The sequence below is a fragment of the Thunnus albacares genome, chromosome 20 (genome assembly GCF_914725855.1).
Source record: "Thunnus albacares chromosome 20, fThuAlb1.1, whole genome shotgun sequence".
In the NCBI taxonomy this organism is placed as follows: domain Eukaryota; kingdom Metazoa; phylum Chordata; class Actinopteri; order Scombriformes; family Scombridae; genus Thunnus; species Thunnus albacares.
In genome coordinates, this window is record NC_058125.1 from 13,806,062 (window position 1) to 13,829,756 (window position 23,695).

The 23,695-nt window shown below is 37.4% G+C and overlaps 1 protein-coding gene and 1 long non-coding RNA gene across 3 annotated transcripts in view; both read left to right on the top strand.

Moving 5' to 3' along the window:
• LOC122971210 (protocadherin-15-like) overlaps positions 1 to 23,695 on the top strand; it is a 201,369-nt gene that overhangs the window by 50,829 nt on the left and 126,845 nt on the right. The window contains exons 5-9 of one of the 2 annotated variants that reach the window (XM_044337759.1): positions 6,083 to 6,243; positions 7,281 to 7,436; positions 11,586 to 11,705; positions 12,718 to 12,828; positions 15,441 to 15,611. In XM_044337759.1, the coding sequence (XP_044193694.1) occupies positions 6,083 to 6,243; positions 7,281 to 7,436; positions 11,586 to 11,705; positions 12,718 to 12,828; positions 15,441 to 15,611 (719 nt within the window). Of the gene's footprint in view, positions 1 to 6,082; positions 6,244 to 7,280; positions 7,437 to 11,585; positions 11,706 to 12,717; positions 12,829 to 15,440; positions 15,612 to 22,866; positions 22,987 to 23,695 lie in introns of those variants that run through there. The other variant, XM_044337760.1, reaches the window with a different exon arrangement.
• LOC122971211 lies at positions 20,798 to 21,772 on the top strand. Its single transcript, XR_006399427.1, has 2 exons — positions 20,798 to 20,989; positions 21,332 to 21,772. It is a non-coding gene; the product is annotated as an uncharacterized LOC122971211 (long non-coding RNA).

Sequence of the window (23,695 nt, forward strand, 5' to 3'; positions counted from 1 at the left end):
CAGTGGGGAGCAGATAGTCTGCCTATGTGCGAGAGTAACAAAATCTGCCTATGAGCATCTCTAAAGCTCACTAATTAACGCATACAGTATCTCCTTTGTTTAATCTGTCCCTGGAGTCTCCACTGGTTGCTTGGCAACCTCACAGTGACAACCCAGACTCCTAGAAGTCAATGCGTCCAGCTAAGAAATAGTCCTGCACACAACGCCCTGTAAAACCGCAAAAGTCCTAACAGTTTCCACTTCTCATCTAACTTTAAGCAATAAAGTGAATAAGTTAATAATTTATGAATTATTATTTTGGTTTCCCAGACCTTTTGATGTTGCGTGTCAAGTAGTCCTAGTTGTTTTGCATATAAATCCTTAAAGTAATTAAAAATGATAGTATCTCTTCTGCCACCTTGACATGCCACAAAAGTAAGTTTTTTATCTGAACACCAAAGGAAATATCTTTGTATGCTTTTTTGTCTCCAGAGTTAGCTCAAACTGTTTAAGACCTCTTTAGCTAATTAGTGGTTCCTGGTTTGATGGCTCTGCCATTTGGACTGTACAGAGGAATAGAAACACATTATCTAAAGGTATGTGATAGTGCATATTTGTGAGTGTATATGAACATGATTTGTTAGACGTTCAGAGGAGCATATTTGTGGAAGGATCACATTTTAATTGATAGGTTTAAGTTTAATTTAGTCACAAGTAAATTAAGGCTTTGGTTGGCCCAGAGGACTGCCACAAATTTCTATGAGCGAAGGTGAAATGTACATAGACAGGCTGGCCTCTGTGGTTAAATCACTCTCTTATCTTCAGCCTATAGATTACTTTTCAGAAACCAGTCACAATGTTTACCATGTCTGCTTTTCAACAAAGTTTTTAAATCATGAGACCCAATCACTGTAATCCTTACTGACATAATGAGAGATTAGTATAGCAACAGCAGAGACAGAGGACAGCAGCGCCTTCTGTCTACCCAGCTGACATGTCTGTATCTGTTGATGGCTTAATGCATCCTATTAGGTTATCCAACCTCTTATATCCCCTATTTTCCCTTTTTACTGTGTCCATCTATTCTTCAGACAAGGTCTAAGACTAGTAATTGCATATAGGACTTTTTTGTGTTTCCCACTTGCCACTTACACCTCAAATTATTCATTTTTTATTATTTGTTATTGATATGTTATGTATTTAAAGTACTTATACTTAGTAATATAACATGAATGACTCAAGGACACCTCAAGGGTGATTGTCATTTACTCTCTTTATCCAGAAATTATCTTTCAGTGTGTGTTTATTCAAATTAAATGACTTAGTATGAATGCAGTGTGCATTATATTAAAATAATAGCAAAATAATTTATTTTTTTTTCAATACCAAGGGAGCTATACTGTAGCGTTGCACCTTTTATGGGACTCTCAATGTGATTCTCAATGTGATTCTCAATGTGCAGTACATGACACACAAAATCTTACCTCTTCTTATTCTTATTTCATAAAGAAATAGATACAGGCGTAAAATGGATCTATTTAATGGAGTGTAATAGGATGATATTAAGACCTAGGGCAGCTACACTGTGTATGCACATGAATATATATAATACATGCATATGTCTGCATCTTGTGTGTGCATCAATGATCTGCTTCATGATTTGTCCATCTGTGTATTCATTGTGTACATATTATACTGTATGTACAAGTGTGTATGTGTGCCTGTTTGAGCAGTAATCTTCCTAACCGGGGCTGTTGAAGAGTAATTTAGCATTGGAACGGTTTGTATGCATAATGCCATGCATTGCTCTGTGGCTGTGAAATAGTGTTACGGATTTAATAGAGAATCTAGCTCTAGGGTGATTATCTTGGGTTGGTGTTAGCAAAAGGGAGCGAGTCTCGAGGAAAGAAAAGGGTGGTGGGGGGGAGTAACAAGAAACAAGTTAGGGATTTTTTGCTCAAGGAAATGTCATAAAAGAAGATAATATTGAAATAAGCGGTGTGATTTTAATAATATCTGGTAAAAGGGTGATTAGAGTGAGTGGATAGGTGTGAGGGTGGGGGAGCAAGACTACACACACGCGTGTATACACACACATACATGCACAGACCCCAGTCACATTCCCCTAATGCATTAAATGTATCATTTAGTAGATAATACCAGCTACATCAGCATACAAAATTGCATGAAATAGTATACAATCATCTTCACTTACTGCTTTAACATTATTAGTGTAGCGCTGCAGTAAATATACTCAGCTTTACTAATCTAGCTCGACCACCAGTAATGCTTTAAGGGTCTGAAATCCAAATGAAGTAGTTAATTATTCAATAGATGGTACATATATGTTATGTGCATGAACATACAGAAAATCCTGACTCTGGCCATGAAGGCTGAATTTCTCAAACTGTCAGAGGCAAAGCTAAACAGATGCTGTACTGTAAAAATGCCTGCACTTTTTCTGGTAAACACATCTGGCTTCTTTGTCTTTTTTTTTTTTTTTTTTTTTTTTTTTACACCTCTACTGTACTTCTCAGGTGATTTGAAAAACATGACTGCCCTTGGTTTTTCCAAAAAAAGTAATTGTAACTGATAGTGAAATTAATTTTATAATGATACTGACAAAGAAACTGTATTTAATGTGGATTGGTCTGTCCACTGCCCAATCTAGTTAATTAGGTCAGTATCTGTGCCGATACCATTGGCATTGCTTTTAAAAATAATGCCATGAATTGTTTTTATTTATCAATTTACTTCATACAAAGTTCGGTTAACAAAAGAAACCTAAATGAAATCAATATTTGGTGTTACAACGCTTTGCCTTAAAAACAGCATCAGTTCTCCTCGGTATACCTGCACACAGTTTATCAAGTTATTTGGCAGGTCAGTTGTTCCAAGCATCTTGGAGAAGCTGTCACAGTTCTTCTGTGGGTTTAGTCTCTTCTATAGTGTCTCTTCATGTAATCCCAGACTGACTCGCTGATGTTGAGATCCAGGCTTTGTGGCAGCCATCCCATCTGTTGCAAGACTCCTTGTTCTTCTTGCTGCTGAAGATAGTTCTTTCTGACTCTTGCTGTATGTTTGGGGTCATTGTTATGCTGCAGAATAAATTTAGGACAGATCAGATGCCTCCCTGATGGTACTGCATTATGGATAAGAATCTCAAGTGCCTTAAACTTTTGCACAGTACTGTAGTTGCATATTAATTTTCAATTTATCGAACAATTTATGTGGGCTCATTTTCACTACATCTGTTGTCCTACGTATCTATCTTTTCTCCTTGAATCCATTTTACCTCCCTCCTCCAAGAGCTGAATGGGGAGGAAGATGTGATGATTATTTTCATTCCGTGGCTCGTACCTGGCTGATACCCCAGCAGTGTCGTCTTATTCAGTTAAGCTAATGTCCTGTAAAAATTCTACTAATGCACCTCCACAGTGCTCATTTTCTCTCTATTTTCCCCCTAATATTCTCTTTGCTCTTTATTTCTGGCCCTCTCTCATTCAACCCAATCTTTCTCGCCTCACTTTCTTCTACTATCTCTCTCATTTCTCTTGCTCTAATTGCTCTTTGTGCGTGTTTTTCTTGGACAATTCCTTCTCTCTCCTCTTTCTGTGTTGCTGCACACACTTGCAGCTTCATGCTGCTCTGCCTGTATGCTTTAACACATGGGTCATTTTAATCAGGTACTGCTGAGTGCAGTATTCAGTCATACATCCTATAAAGTGAGGTCACTGTGAAAAGAGCCCATTCATATTATATGGTCTATGGAATTAAATTAGATACAGTTACATGAGGTATAGGTACTATTTATCTCTTTCTTCTTTGCCTGTACTCGTGTTTTTTCACTCATTTTTCAAGACACAAACAGAAAAACCAGAAGAGATATAGCTAAAAGATGGCCAGGGATGAAACTCTCTTAATGAATTCCATTTTCTATCCTATTTATTTTTAAGAAACCAATTTCATTAAATTTCCCCGTTTATTCAACATCAGCGAATCACACCAAGGCATTTGACACGGTTTCCACGGTAGCACAGTAGGCCATGACCCAATTTTATGTCTGCTAGATCAGATATGACATCGTTCAGTGTGTGTAAGCTTGTGTGTGTTAATTTTGTATGTGTGCGGATATGTGTGTGTGCATATGGAGGGAAAGTATGAAGTTTCCTCCCATGCACACACACACACACATACGCACACACACAAACACAACCCTGCTTGCCTCCCTACACTTTTTTCTCTCTCTCTCTGGCTAAATCTCTTTGTTTATCTCTCGTTTCTAAATTTCACTTTTTCCGTCTATTGCTCCATCTCTGTCTCCCTCACACACACACACACACTTACTAATATACACACACACGGTAGTTAGTAACAGTGGAGTCGATACGCTGTTAAGCATGCCTTAGAGCAAGCCAAATTTATGTGTGTGTGTGTATTAGTATGTAGGTGTATTGATCATTGCATGCTGGCATCTGTTAAAGGGCATATGCCAAGTGAAATTTCTTATTACTGTAATTTTTCCTCTTTCTTCACTCTCTAATATACATTGAACACATGTAAACACATGCATGTGCCCATATAATATCTTGAAGGGGGTGTATCATGCACATTTACAGGTCTATATGTATATTCTGGGGCTCTACAAGAATGATGACAAGCATGATTTACAATTCAAAAAACTCCTTAATTATCTTATACTGGCTCTTTATGCAGCCCCCTTCCTTTAGACTTTCAGAGAGCATTTTTACACACATTCACCTCAAGGTTTGGACCTTTGACCATGTTTAACATAAACACCCAACATCATAACACTGTAAAAATGACAGAGCATCATAAAAAGGATGATGTGTGCCCTTTAAGCTGCACTGCAGTGTCTAATAATGGTCTGAAGAGAAGGTTTGTGCTCACACGTACAACAGTTTTTTGATTAATAATGCATAGGGCCAGGTAATGGGTCTCTTATGATTTGGAGCTGTACAGAGTCACACAGTTAAAAGTCAGTTCTTTCAAATCTTTTTGCTTCTTTACATTTTTTTCCCTCACATATTTTTATAAAGAAGTCAAAATGACCCTCAGCCTGTGATGGTAATGTATTCTTTGTCTTGTCAACCAGGCACTGGTTTATGAATCTGATTCAACATGTAAATAAGTATGTGAACACCAAATATAAATTAAAAACTATCGCTAAAGGTGTATTTTTTAATCTTTGGCCTGTGTAGGGGTGCAAACAATTTAAAAAAACACAGCGAAGGTTGGCAGCGGCACTCAGTTTTCCTTGACTGTTAATCACCAATAAAGTCAGAACATTCTTTAACACATATGCTTGATTCACCATCTGCCTGTCTTCTTGTGAAATGTACGTTCCCTGACCTTTCCTTTTCTTGCTCTAACTTTTCTCGGCTTTGTGTTGACTGGGAGATAATATGCTTGAAAATATATCTGACAGTCTTCATTCAAATCATGTCTTGTCTCCCCATTTATATTTCTCCTCTCTGTCTTTCAATACTCCTCTCATTCCCCAATCACTTCACCGCCCACATTTTAAATGAATCAAGTGTTATTCCATCTGCACCGTCTGTCTTATTAAAATGTTTACTTGTATTACTCTTTTTTTTTTTAATTAATGCAGATGAAAGCATAGATTTCATCAGAACATTTGCTATATCCCAACAGAGCAGCTCTCTTTCTTTCTCTCTTTCTCTAAATTTTGACTTTATTTTGTGTTCCAGATGGTCTTAAGTATTCCAGGTTTTGGTGTAGAGATACACAGAGTAGTCCCCATGTCGGCTTTGTCTCTCTTAATTCAATTATACTGAGCTTTTTGCTCCGTCTGTCCCTCTCTTTTCGTTTGTGTACTTTGTCCTTGGCTTTGGCTACAACCTAAATGATTTCCAAGTATGTCATTAATTAAAAACATGAAGTAAATCAGACCAGTGGAGGGTTCTGTCTCTGTGTCCTTTTCTTCTACGAATAACATCTAGGACCAAACCATTTATCTGTTTGTTTCTGTTTAACTGCTTCTAAAGTCTAAAATCATATATATCATTTATATTTCCATAAACTCTTGACCTTGTGTGTGTCATTTTTATTGCATTCCCAGGAACATTGTTGGTGGAGAACATGCAGATAAATGGCATTGCAGAGGGTCCAGAACGAACCATCTCTTTGTCTCTACGGGACAACCATGACTACTGGGTGATCCTGGACCCGTCCAAACAAGCCCTTTACCTCAACAGCACAGGACGTGTTCTGGATAGAGATGTAAGATTAAACTTATTGTAAAATTATTATTTTTGTTTGTCTATGCTGTGAAATTCTTTATACTTTATTTTATCTTGTATACTGTATTTTGCTCTGCTTTGTGCGGATCCACAACATCAATTGAAAACTCACTGACTGTAAAATCTTATAGGTGTGTCTCATAGTCTCACACCACTTACTGTAGTACTAGTGTTTCTCAATTGAGGAGCATCATTAAACCTGCAGTGTGGAACTTTTACATCTAAATTAACATCCGTTACATTTAAGCCATTGCCAAGATAAATCTTCCTGTATTGATTTTTAATCTGGTGTTGTGTTTGACATTCCCACATTGGCAGGATGAATGCATACTGTGCATGGTCTATGGGCAGAGCATGTGCACTAGAGACTTCTGCCATCCAAGCCGGCTAACTTCCAGTTAGCCCTCTGCTAACTTGAAAGAGGATAAAATAATTTAATCGCACAGCTCTTCTAGACTTTCCAACATGGCGGTTGTGCGCTGCTCAAAACCATTTATCCACCATTTTATAGCAGTAGCAACTGAGTACGCTACGGTGGAGCGTATGACATAAGCATGTGTCAATGTTGTTTTTATAATTACTCTCACTGCCAGAAGGGGGAGACAAAAGTCCTGCACTCCAGCTTTAAGTAAGCTGTGTCGTTTCAGCAACAAAAGATGCTCTTCTTTGTCTCTTTTGGACCAATCATTTCTCTTTCACTTGGCAACAGAGTGTTATCTATGGCAGGAGCTATTTTTTTTATGGCTCTTTCACTTTTTCCAGCATCTGCTATTATGAGAAACTCTGAAAAGGTTTTGCTCCATCACCACTGGAAAACAGCCAGCCTCCTGCTGATTTGTCCTGTAAAGAAATCCAGACAATATTCTTTGAAGTCTGATTTGGCCCAAAAAGTAAAATTCACTACTGTAGGTGGACAGTAATCTGTGCATTATTATTTTGTATTATTTTCTGGTTAATTAGTTATCGCTACTGTATAATTGTAACTTTAAACCATCCTTCTGTTTATCACTTTTCCAGCCCCCTTCGTATATTCAGTCCATCGTGGTTCAGGTTCAGTGTACCAACATGCTGGTAGGCACTGTGATTTTACACGAGGTCCGCATCGTTGTTCGAGACCGAAATGACAACGCACCACGTTTCCAACAGCCAAGATACTACGTCGCAGTCAGCGAGGTAAAACACTCACACACAAACATACACAAAGAGATGCTGTGAAGTCAAAAACTCAGTGTGGTAAAAACAGTTAACTTTCACCTTTCACCTAAATCAAGAGCCATTTATTGCGCTTATCCTGTAGATGCTGGCAAGTACAGGACTCATGGGTTTGAGGCTGGGAAGAAGCTACTGCACAGACCAATCAAGACTGAGTGCAGTGGATCAGTTGCACTGTGCCAAGCTTTTACATGTCTCTCTGTGGGTCATGTGTGGTGCTGCATTGACACCCACAGCAGTCACTTGCACTCGGAAATGTAGCTCGGCATGCAGGTGCACTGCATACTGCGATGTGTTTAAAATAAAAACCTCCACCAAATAGTATCATACATGGCATTTTGCTGTCAGACTAAAGTTGAAGGGCAGCGCTGTAAGCAGGGGAAAAGGAAGTGTTTTTGGGCAGCCAAGGAAAGGATCTAAATCTGTAATTTTTAGGCTTCCAGAATTGTCTCTAAGATGCCAATCCTGTGGTTCGTGTGTCCTCCAGAGTCCGTGGAAGAAGGAATTTAACTAGAGGAGGTTCAAACTTAAACTGGACAAGGATACATGGAGCCTGCTGCCAGTACAGACCTATGCAGACCCAGTAGAATATCTCATTATACAGTCTTCCACAGCCTGTCCAACTCAATCTGTCGTCTCAACCTCTCTTTCTCTCGCCTGGCCTCTGTCTTCCATTTTTTTCCCTCTGTTTTTGCAGCTTTCCCCATCTCTCCCCCTCCTCCATGCCCCCTCACCACTCCCAGCTCTTCATTATGTCACCTTTTCTCAACCTCCCCACCTTTCCTCTGCCACACTCGATATATTCCTCATCTTTCCTCCTCCTCCTCCTCCTCCTCCTCCACACCCTTAGCTCTTATAGCTCTCTGGTTTCTCATTACTCCTACTAAAATAATTCCCTCCACTCACTTCAACAACTACCATGCAATTTAGGAGATGCATTGTAAAAAAAAAAAACTCAGAAATATGATTCCTGTGCCAGGCCAAGGTAAATGTGGTCAGTTTGGTGGTGATATTTTTTAAAATGGAATTTATCCTGATGTGGGTAATAATTCAAAAGCAGGGGCAGATTTATTAAAATATGAGTGTAAGTCCACTCATTAGACAGACAGTTATTGTCTAATTTTCTTCTCTTGCACCTAGAACCCCAACCAGCCAATACAGTATATTTAACACTGAGAGAGTGAGCCAGGATTTCTTCCAGCTTTATCTACATTAAACTTGCCTGTAGTTGTCTTATTACTAACAATTATTGAGTGCAAGAAACTGAGGTGGACAGATAAAGGCACACACAGCAGCAGTGTGGTTATTTATAAGAACATCTAGGACACAATTTATGAGTTTGCTGTGAAAGTTTTCAAGTACAAGGTGATCCCTGTGGCTAATTTCATGACTTGGCACCAATGCCTCAGTCTGGAGTTGTTTCATTAGAGCTGTATTCAAAGGTGGCAAAACAACAGCATGAGGTGTTCTGAAGACCATTGTTAGATCAGTAGGAGGCAGAGATAACCATGTTGAGGGAAATGATGTAACAAATAATTGGTGCAGCAGCTAAATTAAACTTAATCTTGACTGTTTCTCACAATGTCTGGAGATTAGACCTCTGTCTGACACATAATCACAGATCTCAGGGCACGTGGCTGAAGACATACAGCACAGCAATTTATCGTTGGCAAAGTTTTTCCTTTCATGTGCTGTGGCAAGTGTTCAACCCTAAGGCAAAGACTTTCTGTCAGACAGACTTGAAGAAAATCAAACTGAATATCTTTCTGAATATCTAGCTTCCTTTTTACCCCCTAGAAAGTGAGTTATCTTGTTGCAAATGTGCAATGAAACTAAAAGTGAAATTTAAAAGCAAAAAAAAGGAAAATAAAAAATACTTGACTTCGCACATAAATTACAAGATAGTGTAAACAAAGGCCAATGTGTCATTTGTGCATGTGCATTTTAGGCGACTAACTACACATCATGTAGGTGCTGTATATGTACCATTATTCACATACATACAGTTAACTAATTCCAAAGGATATCCATCCAATTTTTGAATGTAGTTTTTCTACCAACTGTGTAAAAAAAGCAGATTGAACCAAATGAATATAATAATATTCAACATAATAATAAAATTCAACATAAGAAGTTTCTTCATCTATAAGTTTAGTTTGTTTTAACTTGACATGAACATGGATTCACTATAAACAGCCTCCATGTTGTCAGATATTTCATGTGTAGCATAATATTAGATTAATTAAAAATTAGATCTGTTTTCTAATTTTTTTTAATGTTTTATTTCATTCAACTCAAAGACCAAAATAAAGATTAAGATATCCACACTTTCTATATTCTGTGTGACAAGCTACATGATTTTTCTATCACCTAATGTCCTGTTTTTATCTAAAATCATCAAGCTTCAACCAGCATCTGGTTATCTTAGCTTAGCACAAAGACTGGAAGCAGGGAGAACCAGCTGGTCTGGCTCTATCTGAAAGTAACAAAATCAGTTTACCAGCACCTCTACAGCTCAGTAATTAGTTAATTAATTAGTTTGTTTAATTTGCACAAAAACCCACAAGCTTCTAGATATAAAAAACAAAAAACAACTTGCACTTTCTAAGTAGGACTTGATATTTCTTGCAAACTTGTATTGATATTTTAGGAGCATAGGAGCATATTTTCTTATCTAGTTTGTTTAATTTGCACAAAACCCTAAGTGTAAAAATGACAAATTGTGCTTTTAGGGGTGGTTATGAGCTGAAACTCTTTATACTAATCTAAGTTAACTGTCTCCTAGCTGTAGCGCCACATTTAACAGACAGAAATGAGAATAGTATCAGTCCTCTTATCTCATTCTTGGCAAGAATGAGAGTATAAGTATTTCCCAAAATGGCAAAATATCTTTTAAGTCAAATAATACACCAAAACACTGACTTCTCTGGGGGAAAATGATAAGTTTGTTGTTTTTCTGATGGCTTCATTACCAGCCAACATAAGGTGGAGATGTCATGATTGAAAGCCTGCAAATCTGGACAGAGTATAAATAAAAACTATACCGGTGTTATTTACAGTTACTATGGAGGCTACTCTCTGCTGTCAGTGTCTAGATTACATTTAGCCCAGTTATTTTGCGATGCATGCAGTATATAATTAGATTCTACATGGTGTCAATTGTTGCTTGAAATTAACTGCTGTCCTTTGGTTATAAAAGACCAAAAAAAAAAACCCCAAAAACATGGATGTTACAACAAAGTGTGTGAGGCACCAAATTTTGAAGAGATTATTTAGTTGCGGGGGCCTCCATTTCTTTCTTTTACTGTCAGGTAAAACAGTCACTTTAGGGATTATTAAAAACAGGAAAACAGGAGTTTTGACAGAACTTAATTAAGGTTTCACTTATTTTGTTCTGCCAATTTTCAAGTTTGTAGGGGTGAAATGTTAATGGCAGAAAACTACATCTAGAAGTTGAAATAGCAGATATTAACTTTAGGGGGGTTAAATATGTGATGATTGCTTTGATTATTCAGTTGCAGAGAGTTTGAGTTTCCCGTAGATTTCCTGATTTCATTATTATTTTATTTCATTCAACTCAAAGACCAAAATAAAGATTATTTTGAGATATCCACACTTTCTCTATTGTGCGTGACAAGCATACAATACATGATTTTTTTTATCACCTAATGTCCTGTTTTTATCTAAAACCTCTGTGAGATGGGGCAATGAGGTGTAGCAAATAATCACAAGAGTGAGAGGAAGATAAACAGAGGGACACACTGTAGACAGACAGAAAGTCAGACAAACATTGGTGTCTGTGTTTCATTTTATTTCCAGAGCAAATGAAAGCACACAAACTTCTCAAGCTCCATTTAAGCACAATGAACATAAAACTGCAGGTCATTTTCTTTTGTTTGTTTTGTGCAGACAGTGGGGTTTCAAGATCTCTTATGGCCAGACATGTTTGAAGAGTTTTTTTTTTTTCCCTCATCTCAGGCAGTAGGTGTTTGCATGACTCTGCCAGCAAGACAAGAAACAAGAGTACAGGATAGAAGCTGTTTAATATCAGCAGTACATGCAATGTGCCCTTGTAGACACTAAAATTCTCTGTTTCTGTTGTTTTTCCAGCTGACGCCAGTAGGAACCACTATCTTCTCTGGTTTCTGGGGGAACAACGGGGCAACAGACATCGATGACGGTCCCAACGGTCAGATAGAATACACCATCCAGTACAACCCAAAAGACCCGGTAAGCTACCATCTCCCCAACTACTGGTTTGCACTATTGCTATGGTAATTCAGTCAGAATTTCATTTTGTTAATATTTACCATTACTACGAGCAAAGACAAAACAAAAAACACCCAAAATTCACAAAGAAGCACGTTTCTTTACCTATGTTTTTATTGTATTGTTTAAAGTTGACATCTTCCCAATATTCCTTCAGTGCTGTGTGAGTCTGATACATAATATATTCAACCAATGTCTTGAAATCAAAAACGTTGACCAATCAATATCCTGTCGGCCAAGTAAAACTTTCTCCCAAGAAATATGAAATTTTTAGTGGCAAATACTGTTTAAAATATATTATTTTATCTTATTTATTTGACTGATACTTTTTGCAATCGTTATAATTGACTGGTGGAACAGAGGGGCCAACTCTGGCTTTGCATTAATTGTTCAAGGAATTAGGTTATCATTGTCGACAACTGTATCATTTACTTACTTCACAAGATCAGATATAATGCCCTCTCTCAAGACCTCCCATTCTCTCTGTTTTCGCAAGAAGCTTTATTGATATAAGATCATTGTTATGTTGTGAAAGCTTGGCAATCATTAGCCTTCATGAATCTGTACAAATATTTTGAATCAAGTTAATGATCTCAGCTCTCTCTTGCTGCTCCTTTGTTACTTCCTTGCTCTTTTTTCCAGTAGATATCTCCTGCCTACTCATTATATGTCTTCTTTTTTGTTCCAATATTACTTAACACAGAAATTCACCAGTCTTTAGCTATAAAACTCCTCTGCTTAACATAACACAGCATAATATTGAAATAATATTCCCTGCAGGGTGATGGAGGAACATAGTCAGGCATAACCTTTACTAATTTTAATGCTATTACGTCTACAGTATAATCACTACTACTATTTGTCTTTATTTGTGGAAACTTTAAAAGTGAAAAAAGAAAAGAACTGCTGGCCCTTTTGTAGTTGTAAAGGACTTACTATGTCTGTGTGTGTTTTGTATCTGTGTGTGTTTCAGACAGCCAACAGAACCTTTGACATCCCCTTGACTCTGTTTGGATCTGTAGTTCTCAGAGAAAGACTCAACTATGAGGAGATAACACGGTACCTGGTCATCATACAGGCTAATGTAAGCTTTTTCATTTTCTGTTTGTCTGTTTTTATGCATGGGGTATAGTATAATCATTTTTAACAATTTAATATAGAAGGAGACATTTTTGAAAGGTACGGTTTTCATCTGAAACCAGCAATAAAGGAAATAAATGCTCCCCTGCTTGAGTGGGAGTAAAGTCTACAGCCTAGAGTGTTATTATTTTTATTTTTCATGTAAATTCTTATTACTGCGGTAACATTGCTGTTATACAGTCAAGGGGACCATTTCTGCTCTGTTGAGTCAGCCTTAAGGGAACTATAACCTCATCCTTAATTACCACTAATGTCTTTGTTAGCGTAATTGTTTCCTCTTTTTATTTCACAGCACTTTGAATGTTTTATTTATAAAAGTGGTCTATAAATGTAGTTAATTTCACTTAGTAAGTAAAACAAACTCATGGGGACCAGGGGGAGAAGTTTGTAGGATCTAAAACTGAGGCATGGCAGAAAATTGTTTAAATCGATGAATCCATTATTAAGGTTTCTGTTGTGACAGAAAACTTACAAAACCTTTAGTTCTCAACAAAGTATTCTAGCAAATATTCATATATCTCAAGGCCCATTTATCCTGGAAGCATTAGTAAAAGTCAACAGTAGGCTACAGTGAAAGATTAATGTGTTTCTGGCTCCTTGAAAGCCTAAGATATTCTCTGTTCGTCTGAATACAATATTAAGAGTGATTTGAGTGGCCGTGAATATGCTGAATATTAATTCTTAGAAAAGACTCAGAGTGTGTCCATGTGTAACCAGGGGAAAAAAACCCTTGGGATAAGACTATTCAGAGGAACTGTTATGTTCATAAAACATATTACATTTTACAGTAAGTGCCAATCCATAAAACTTACTGATAGTCATAAGCAGTTAAATAAATAGTTTGATATTTAAGGCAATGCGCTCATTTAACTGCTGACAGTTAGATTAGAAGATTGACACCACTTTCACGTCTGTCCGGGAAACATGAAGCTTCAGCAAGCATCTGGTTATCTTAGAAAGCAGGGAGAAACAGCTGGCCTCACTCTATCTCAAAGTGACAAAATCATTTTACCAGCACCTCTACAGCTCACTAACTAACACATTTTATCTAGTTTGTTTAATTTGCACAAAAGCCCAGAAGCTTCTAGAAGTAGAAATAGCAGATATTATCTTTAAAGGGTTTCAAGATGTAGTGGTTGCATTGATTATTCAGTTGCAGAGAGATTGAGTTTCCTGTAGATTCCCTGAATTAGTGATTTTGTCCTGCGAGCTTTACAACATAAGTTTATGTATATCTTAATTATCTTGAAATGAAAACTGCAGCAGTTATATTGACCATTCAGATGAAGAGGCTTGTTAGGTTTTTCCTGTGAATTTGCTGAGCAGCTACCTTTATAATTAGATGGCAGATACTTCATGAAAAGCAGATCAACAAGTAGACAGTAGCACTAGATTTAAAAAAACACAAAAAAACAAAAAAACTCATGCCTAAGCAGAGGTAAAAGTTTTGTAAATAGCAGTACCTTCACTGTCTGACTAGGACTTCATATTTCTTGCAAACTCATTTTGATATTTTAGGAGCACCCCGCTATTTCAGCTGAAGGTCTCCTGAAGGTCTTCCACTGAATAAAAACTTAATAGTGTGTAAGCACATCCATTTTTCATTTTGTGTGTATCAAGGTCATAATTTTTGTCGTGGAATTTTTCAAACGCTTGAGATCTTTACACAGTACAAGCTTTTGCACTGAAATGTATTACTAGGACATTTTACATTTTTCTCTGAATAAAATGTGAGAGATCACCAGATGTAGCCCACCATACATTCAGACACAATGAATAGAGCTACCTGTATTTATTTATTTATTGTTGTGTATGTGTGTTTTTGAATACTTTTTTTTTAACCATGAAAGCTCAACGTAGCATTTTCAGTGCAGTGTATTACTGAAAGATTTGAGTGCTTTTGTGCAAATGCATGTACTAGGATTAGGGATAATGATATAAAGAGCTGAACTGAAATCAGAACTTTTGGCTTCTGTTTAATTTAAAATGTAGTTTTTTGTATGCTAAAAAATTAATTAAGTTAAAATGGCCATGGTTTCAACTTGTAAAAGCAAGTTCTGTAACGGATGCCAGTTTGTCCTCGAGTATGGAAAGAAAACCCAGGAACATTTTTTCAGAAAGAGTAACTATTAAAACAGAGACTAACCCAGACCTGACATCATGACTTGAGCTTTAAAATCTGCATAATCACTTAATTAACTGTTTTACAACAACGTCAACACCATACCTTATAAACACTGGTGGAAGGACTAGAGGAGTTTCTCTTTGTCATGCTTGGGTAGCCTCTGAGGCCGTGCTATGCTGAACCAGTTACAACTGCATTAAAAGTCTGATTAGGTGCCCTTGCTGAGTGAGGTATGAATAGACATGAAGATGGTTAGTCATGTATAAACCAGCCTGTGAAGGTATTGGGAGTTCCCTGCGGCTTTGTTGATTTGATTTTCAAAAAAGATTCAGCAGGACTCTGCTGTGGTCATTTTCTAATCAAATCCCAATCAAGTCAAAAGAAAGAGCAGTATTATACAAAAGTTAAATGAAAACTCTGTCTTTGTCTAGGATCGAGCACCCTACCCCAGTGAGCGCCGAACAGCCACCACAACTCTAACTGTCGATGTACTGGATGGCGATGACTTGGGTCCCATGTTTCTACCATGTACGCTTGTGGGGAACACCCGTGACTGTAGTCCCATCACGTATAGGGCTAATGTACTGGAACTGACAGAGCCGGTGAGTGCAAGTGTTTTTGTGAGTTGTGTTGGTACCGTATATTGAATTTATTTATTAAGTATGATGTAGACGGTAGACAATGGGAATCTGTATGTTCTTAAGGTTGGGGATGCTCATGCCTTTCTTTTTTGAATTTCACGCTTTTGTTGACCTTGTCTTTACTACTTTAAGATCAAGTTTAGATTTAGACTTTGCTAGAGCTTGGAGCTAATGTTAGAATTTGTATTACGTTGAGGTTACTTGTGCAAGCTGATATGATCGTCAATTTTGTATGCTTCGACCTATTTCTACCTATGTTTAACTGTTTATCATGAAGAACTGATGCTGCTCATTCTTCAAATAATTTGTCAGCCTCCTGCAGTGAAGTGAAATTATTTTGGATGGCTGACAAACAAAACTAAACGAGGGAAATCATCCAACTTCTCTCGACTGTGTGCTTAAAAATGCGACCATGTTTGGCCGTGAATATCTTTCTTTTCTAAGCTTACCAACGAGGTGTAATGTGCATGCCAGCAGTGAAGGTGAAAATATAAAATACATTTCTTTATTTAATTTGAAATTTAACAGTGTGTTGTGTTGCTGCTAACTAGGCATTAAATATGAGAACAGAAGCTAGAATCATCCGTGTGGCCTCAAAATATCTGCACTCTGGTTCTCTGTGTGAGTCTTGCAGAAACTATGTTGAGATTTCATAAGCAGTTAGCACCATTTGAAAGAACACAGATATTTTAATGAAAAGAAGTTGTTAATGGTGACATAATATAGCCTGTAGAGTTCAAGACGTTTCTACAAATTTCTGCTGGTAGAATAAACCTGTAGTAATATATGGTAATGTGTCTGACAATGGGTCACAAAATCATTTTGGAAAGCTTTGTAATTGAGTAGAAAGCTTGTGACTGTTTTGGTCAAAAGTTGATTTGTGTAATTTCCGATAGATCTTTCTATAAATCTATTGCGTATATACAACTGTTGTTTGGAAGTTAGCCTGAATCGTCAAACTATTATGCTTACACAGCTGTGCATCATTTTGCATTTGTATCTGGGGTATTTAGCTGATGCTGTTATCCAGAACGACTTTACAGGCCACTTTGTAAATGAGACAAAGTTGCTGCAGGCAAAATCCTCAACTCTGACAAGTCAGCAGAGCATTCATCCCTTCCCACACACAGATTCATACACACCCTTGATAGTGACAAGCTAACAGTGCATTCATGCCTTAACATCCCCCCCCCCCCCCCCCCATCCACCTTTGCACACACACACACACACACACCATATAACCGTGTTAAGCCAGTAGAGCAGTCATGCCTAACTGGATATTGTCCACTGTTACCGCTTCATCTCTTTGTTTATACTGAGATCTTACACACACATACACACATATGCTCACTTTACTCCAGACTCACTGAGGGAACTGTGCTTTCAAAACCTTCTTCCTCTCTCTTATCTCCTCTCACTCACACATACACTCTTACAGACCAGAGCGCGCACACACACACACACACTCTTTCCTCCCAGCCAAGAGAGGAGACACAGCGACGTACAACAGGAGTAAATCAACTTTACAGGGTTTACGGTGGAGAGGTAGCGAAGGTGTTGTGAGGGGGGTGTTATGGGAGGGTGCTGGGGGGGGAGTCAAACAGGGAGAAAGAGAGCAAGCAGGCAGACAACATAGAGACATTTTAAAATCTGAAGTGATTTGTAAAACACATTCCATCAAACACAAAGATTGCTTCTCACATGTCAATTTGCTCTCAATACACAACCCTGCTGACTCCAGATGCTTCACTGATCTCAGTATTTAAGATCTCACACCATCACAGAAAGTATTTATGATCTTACACCATCGCAGAAGAATGGGATCAATCAGACAAGCTGAGGTTGTTTTCCATTCTGCAAACTTTAATTGCTTATTGATGATTTTTCACCCTTTGAATGAGACTCCGAGGAGTTTGGAACTACAGGATGCAGATGTCAGATTAAAGCTCATATTAAAGAAACCTAATGATTTTTTTCTTCACAGCATTTTGGCATGTAATAGAAGGAAAAACACAGTTGTAATTAATCAAATGAATGGTAGCTTTATTCCATGTAGTTTTGTCCTTTGCATTGTGCATGCTAGCTTACTGGCGTGGCTTACTGGGAACGTTGAGTAACCATCGTTAACAGAGCCATTGTTAATAATTAGTTACACCTGTGTTTCTCTTGCTATGACAAGTCAAAATGTCTTCTGATATAAAGGTCCATTATGTTTCCTATGATAATCGAATTTATAGCAGAAAGCTGGGTGGCATGGACATTGAAAGACACAAGTATTTAACAAAACATACTTCTGTGTTGCATTGATTTTGGCTATTTGACCTTTTTAAACTCTCTTTCTCATAATTCTCCTAACATTGTGGAAGTGCAATACAAAATCGTTGGAGAACCCCTTTAGTGTATTTTTGTTTTCACATTTTGTTATAGTAAAAGAAAAAGTTATCAATTGTACTTTATTCTCTCATTTTATTTCTAGTCTGTAATCTCTGATTATTCTCTGAAAAGAGGGAGTAATTATATGGACAATATATGGAGAAACTGAAAAAGGAACCAGTTCCAGTTTGAATTAGGCATCCAAGAGTTTGGAGGCTTAAAAGACAGCAAGACCACGCACCTTGATTCAATTTATAACTCCTGAAATGTTTCTATCTTGATGATTGTTTGTTATTAGCCCTCTGTGTGGACATCTTTACTGCCAATACAGTGGTCTCAGAAGAGGCTGCAGAAGAAGAAAACAAGGAACTATTATTAGAAGCTAGCACAAAGAGCTAGCATTAGGATCTAGTATAAGCGGCTATAGTCACCATGGCTTAACAGATAAAACATACAGAAATTAAAACATAACAGGAAACCCAAGGGGAAAATATCACATTATTGGTCACACTAATTGTAAACTGCAGTACAAAAACAAGCACATACTTAAACTATTTCAGGCCATTTAAATAAACGTGTGTTTATGCCAACAGCATGATCTCTCCCATTAGGTTCACCTGAATGAACCCCCATCTATTCAATGCAGCTGTCTCTCAGTGCAACTGTTTGATTGATTAAGAATAGACTTTGAAGCCATCCAACATGAGTACTCTGATATGTTCCGCTTGAGTGAATCCCAATATAGTGAACGTAGTGGTGACACTTTACAATAAAGTACACAAAATTTTGAGTAGTTACCAGGGAACAAATGAGGACCCAATCAGGAACTAACTGCTAGTAAACCATTAGTTAACAAGCAGTTCTTCAGTAACTTCTTATCAAATTTGATAGAGTAGCTTAATTGAGTAGTTAATTGAGAAACGACTATTATGTTAATGAATTAATATGCAATTACTTGTTCATGGGTATCTGTGAATCCTTATAATGGTTCTTTACTTAATGCATAGTTCTTAACTACTTCTGAAAAATGTGCTAAACAGCACTTAACCAATAACAAATCATTACTTCATTATAACTCACCTATTAGTTTCCATTTTTGTGTCTCCTCAAGTAAAGTGGTGTACTCTACGGTGTTGTTATTACACACTGGATCATTAGTCGTTCATTACTTAATAAGTTTGTGTCTTCTAGAGTGGTGCATCATACTGAGTTATTACTGAGTACTGAATCATTATTTCATGAGTACCTGTCCATTAGTCACCAGGTTTGTGTCAGCCCATTTGAGGTGCATCACCCTTACTGACAAATAACTATTATAATTCATCATTAAGTTACCATTTCCCTCCTATGGATACGGTTATTATTGGTAATCCATCATTACCTAATGATTAGCTTGCCAAAACATCTTATTTGAGTACACCCCTTAAGTTAATTAGTGCAAATCCTCATAAAATAAAAAGGAACCTACCCGTCCTCACCATTAACAATACAATTACATTCTGTTAAATATGAGCTGACTATATTTGGGACTAATTGGTTACTAAGTAAATACTATACAACAGAAATTGTGATGTGAAACTGTGAACAGACAGAGACACCAGTAATCCCAAGTATCAGTATCACTTGTGGCACATCCATCAATATTGAAAAGAAGAACTAAAGTCTAAAATAAATAAATACATGAATAATAGATATCATCAGAAATTATATTTTGCTTGTTGCATATGAACATAAATGACCCCCAGATGAAAATATTTCAAACTAAAAAACATTAAATATTTTGGCATCTTGAAATCCAGTATATGAAGTTTGAAAGCAGTAGTTCAGGCTCTGAAATTTAAGGTAAACTAGTGTACTAGTAACGCGAATGGACAAAAATGTCCACTGATACCCCTGAGGGTTAAGTTAAATGCACTGAAGAGAAGACTATATATCCTTATATGTTATAACACAACTAGACACCCATCGTTTGTAATATTATGAATAATACATATGTCATATGTAAGACTGACTTCTTTTTTCAAAATCAGAGCCAATCTAAAGACTGCCTCTGGCTCAACAAGGTCTCATTATCCACTGATTTCCGATGATATGTTCTTTCCACCGCCATTTAACACAGAGCTCTGGCTACACTACATTATTGCAGAACAGATGGACCTTGAGGACTGAATAGAAAAACACAGGTCTAGGGTTGAGTGAGGCTTTAAAGTAAGGCTCCATGTTTCATACACACCTTTCTTTTGTGGCAGAAGTTTCTCTCATCTATCATAAGGACTTCCCTCCATCCTCCCAATGTCTGCCTCCCCCTTCTTTTTCTTGTCTTTATTGCGTTCTGGCAGACCTTCCTTAACTTTCTGCCACAGTCTCCTGTAGCATTTCTAACTGTCTTAGTTGCAGCCCCTGGAAAAATCTGTCCAAGAGAAATCAAAAGTATTATATACAAATTAAACTTAAAAATACAGAGCCAAGTGGCAACAAAATCAGCAACACGCTCATGCTTATCTTATTCAGCTTTCCAATGAAATGTAGTAAATATGAAGTGACGAGGAAAGCATTAATTGCCAATGGCTATCATATTTGACCTCAGTCGTGCTGGCAATGGACTTCTTTTTTGGTTTAATATTGTACATGGCTGTGGCATAACCCTTAAGTGTAGATTTTTATCCAGGAAACTATTGTGATTTGGTTTTTGAGAAATTTCCTGGCTATAATTCATAACGCGTGCATGTGTATGTGCATGCGCACCCTTATACCTACTATGTATAAAATAAAAATAAAAATATCGTATGTTCATTTGTGGTGGCCCAGCCCTGCCCAGCCAGGGAACCATGCCGCGGCCGCAATCACACTCTACTGGTTGTCTGCAGTTCTGCAGCTAAGTGACCTTGAAGAACTTGCAATGGAGCTGCATAAATAAGGAGCCATCATGACTTCCCAGTTAGAGGAAGACAATGTGACGATAATGTGTAAGTATATGTTTTATTGTCTTATTAATGTGCAAATTTGGTAATATTGCTTCTCAAAAGTGGCTAACTTGATTCCAAGCTACTTTAGCTAACGTTATTTTTCACTTCTGAACTAGCTAAGTTTTATCAGAAATGGGTGTTAGCTAGCTAGATAGCTACAGTTAATGTTACAAGCACATTTATAATCCCCCTCAAAGAAGGAAAAAAAAACCCTTATGGCAACTTGACAGATGTGTCAGGCAGGATCAGGCCTGCGTGTTAAAGTGGGAATCCATGTCTATTGGACAATCATTACAAATCTTTATAAGCATAACTACATGTTTGTAATTTTTGTTGTTTCAGTCTTAACCCCTGATGAGGCCATGAACCACTACCATCACGGACTGCTTGCTATAAAGGAGGGGAAAACCACAAAGACTGCTGCCTACCAAAATGTTGGTGTTGATCATAAAACGACTGTTGACAGAGCAGCAATTACAAAATTGCATGCCATCAACAAAGACAAGGATGATGAGCCTCAGACCACAATGGGGAAAAGGGAGACTTTGCACCCAATGTAAAGATCGCATTAAAGAAGATGGCCTAGAAGAGAAAGTGGAAAAGCTGAAGGCGAGGGAACTTCTTGAAATTTACAAAAGAGCTAAGTTAGGTTAGGTTTCAGTTAAGAGCAAGCTCTCGTTTTTCCCTGGCATTAGATTAAGCCTTGAGTCACTGTTTTTTGAAGTTGCCTTTAAGTAGGCTATGTTTTTTCCATTTATAATAAATGTTTTTTTTAACATTTCATTACTTTTTTTCGTTATTATACTTAGGCACCACGTAAAATATTCAAATGTATGATTGATTCCTTTTTTTCTTCCTGTTCTAGTCTAGTCTTTTTAATTTTCTAGTCATACAGTTGTGGTGTATCACAAATGATACATGCACTTTGGATTGATCTAATCATGAAGTGATGATTATTCAGATTGCTTATGCTAGATCCTTATACAACATGTTTATGCTAGCTTCTTACAATAGCTCCTTGTTTTCTTCTTCTGCAACCTCTTCCAGAACCACTGTATTGGCACTAAAGATGTACACACAGAGGGCTAATAACATACGATCATAAAGATGGAAACATTTCAAGAATCATTGTGCATGGTCTTGCTGTCTTTTAAGCCTCCAAACTCTTGGATGCCTAATTCAAACTGGAACTGGTTCCTTTTTCATTTTTTCCATATATTATCCATATAATTACTCCCTCTTTTTATTTCTAGTCTGTAATCTCTGATTACAGACTAGAAATAAAATTAGAGAAGAAAGAATTGATAACTTTTTTATCATTACAAAACTGTGAAAACAAAAATACATGAAAGGGGTTCTCCAAAGGTTTTGTATCACACTTCCACAATGTTGGGAGAATTATGAGAAAGATTATTGAACAGTACCATAAACTCTCTGAAGAGCTGACCTCAGTTAGTTTGTCATTTTGTCATAGTGGAAGTTAATTACCTACAAGTTGCATAAATAGGCACTAAGCATAGCAAGCAAAGCCACTAGAGACTACAGCATTATTTTTTAAAGGGTTTGTAACTCAAACTACAACTTTGCAGCACTGTGGTGCACTGCATTTTGGAAATGGCCATCTGTTATTTTTTTTATGTGATAGGGGACAGCTGTATCTCTGTTACGCCACAAACACCATCTTGCCATGGAGTCCTGTATAGCTCAGTGGTTGACACAAAGCCTCACCTGATCACCAGACGCCGTCAAGGGTTTTCCCCTCCTCCATTGATCTCCTCACTGCTCTTGGGATCAACCACCTGCCTGCACACCTGCTGTTCATTTGCTCATTAGTTCCCCAGTATATATAAAAGACAGTTTCCCCCACACACATTTGCCAGGTGTTGTTGCTGCTGTAGCGTCTGAGTCATTCATATCTGCTTGAGCCCTGTTGCTGATTTCCAGCCTGCTGAATCTGCAGTGTTTGCTTGCCTGATTCTGCCTGCATGTTACTGAAAGTAAGAGCCCACCTAGTTGTGTCTGCTTGGGCCTGTATGAAGTGAGTTCAGTTTAATCAGATTCTCTTTGTGTTATCTGATTTTACTAAACCCAAGAATAGGAATTGTGGATAACTGATCTTATGCAACCTGCTTACTTGCTCCAGTAACACCTGTTTTTCCAAGCTAACTATGAGCATATACCCATAAAGGACCCTGTGTTAAATTAAAAAAAACAACAACAAAAAAAACAGAAAAACAATGGCATATTAAGAACAATGTACTATATAATTTCAATAAGCCACATCACTGAGCCAGCATGCACAATACCAAGACCCTAGCTCAACTAATGCAGTCATTATGAAGGTTCTTACTTGCACTCATGTTTGACCAGTCAAAATGTCCTCTGTGCCAGCTCGTAAAATGATTAACCGTAAGCTATGCAGAACATTAACTTATTAAAAAGCAATGCTGTTATTGCTTCCAGAGCTACAGGTGAAAGCTAGAGTTCGTCTAACTGTGTACACAATGTAAAAGGTTGTCTGAAAGAATAAAAGGGTTTGAAGAAAAGAAAGTTTGATTAAAAACTGAAGTGCTGTACACTGTACATACTGAATAGTACTGTATATTCAATGAAGTTGATTTTTAAAAGCCCTGTTTTAAAGCCAGACATGGTGCAAAGTGCCATGGAGAATTAAGTACTTTCTGTGAAAAGCATATGCGTATGTTT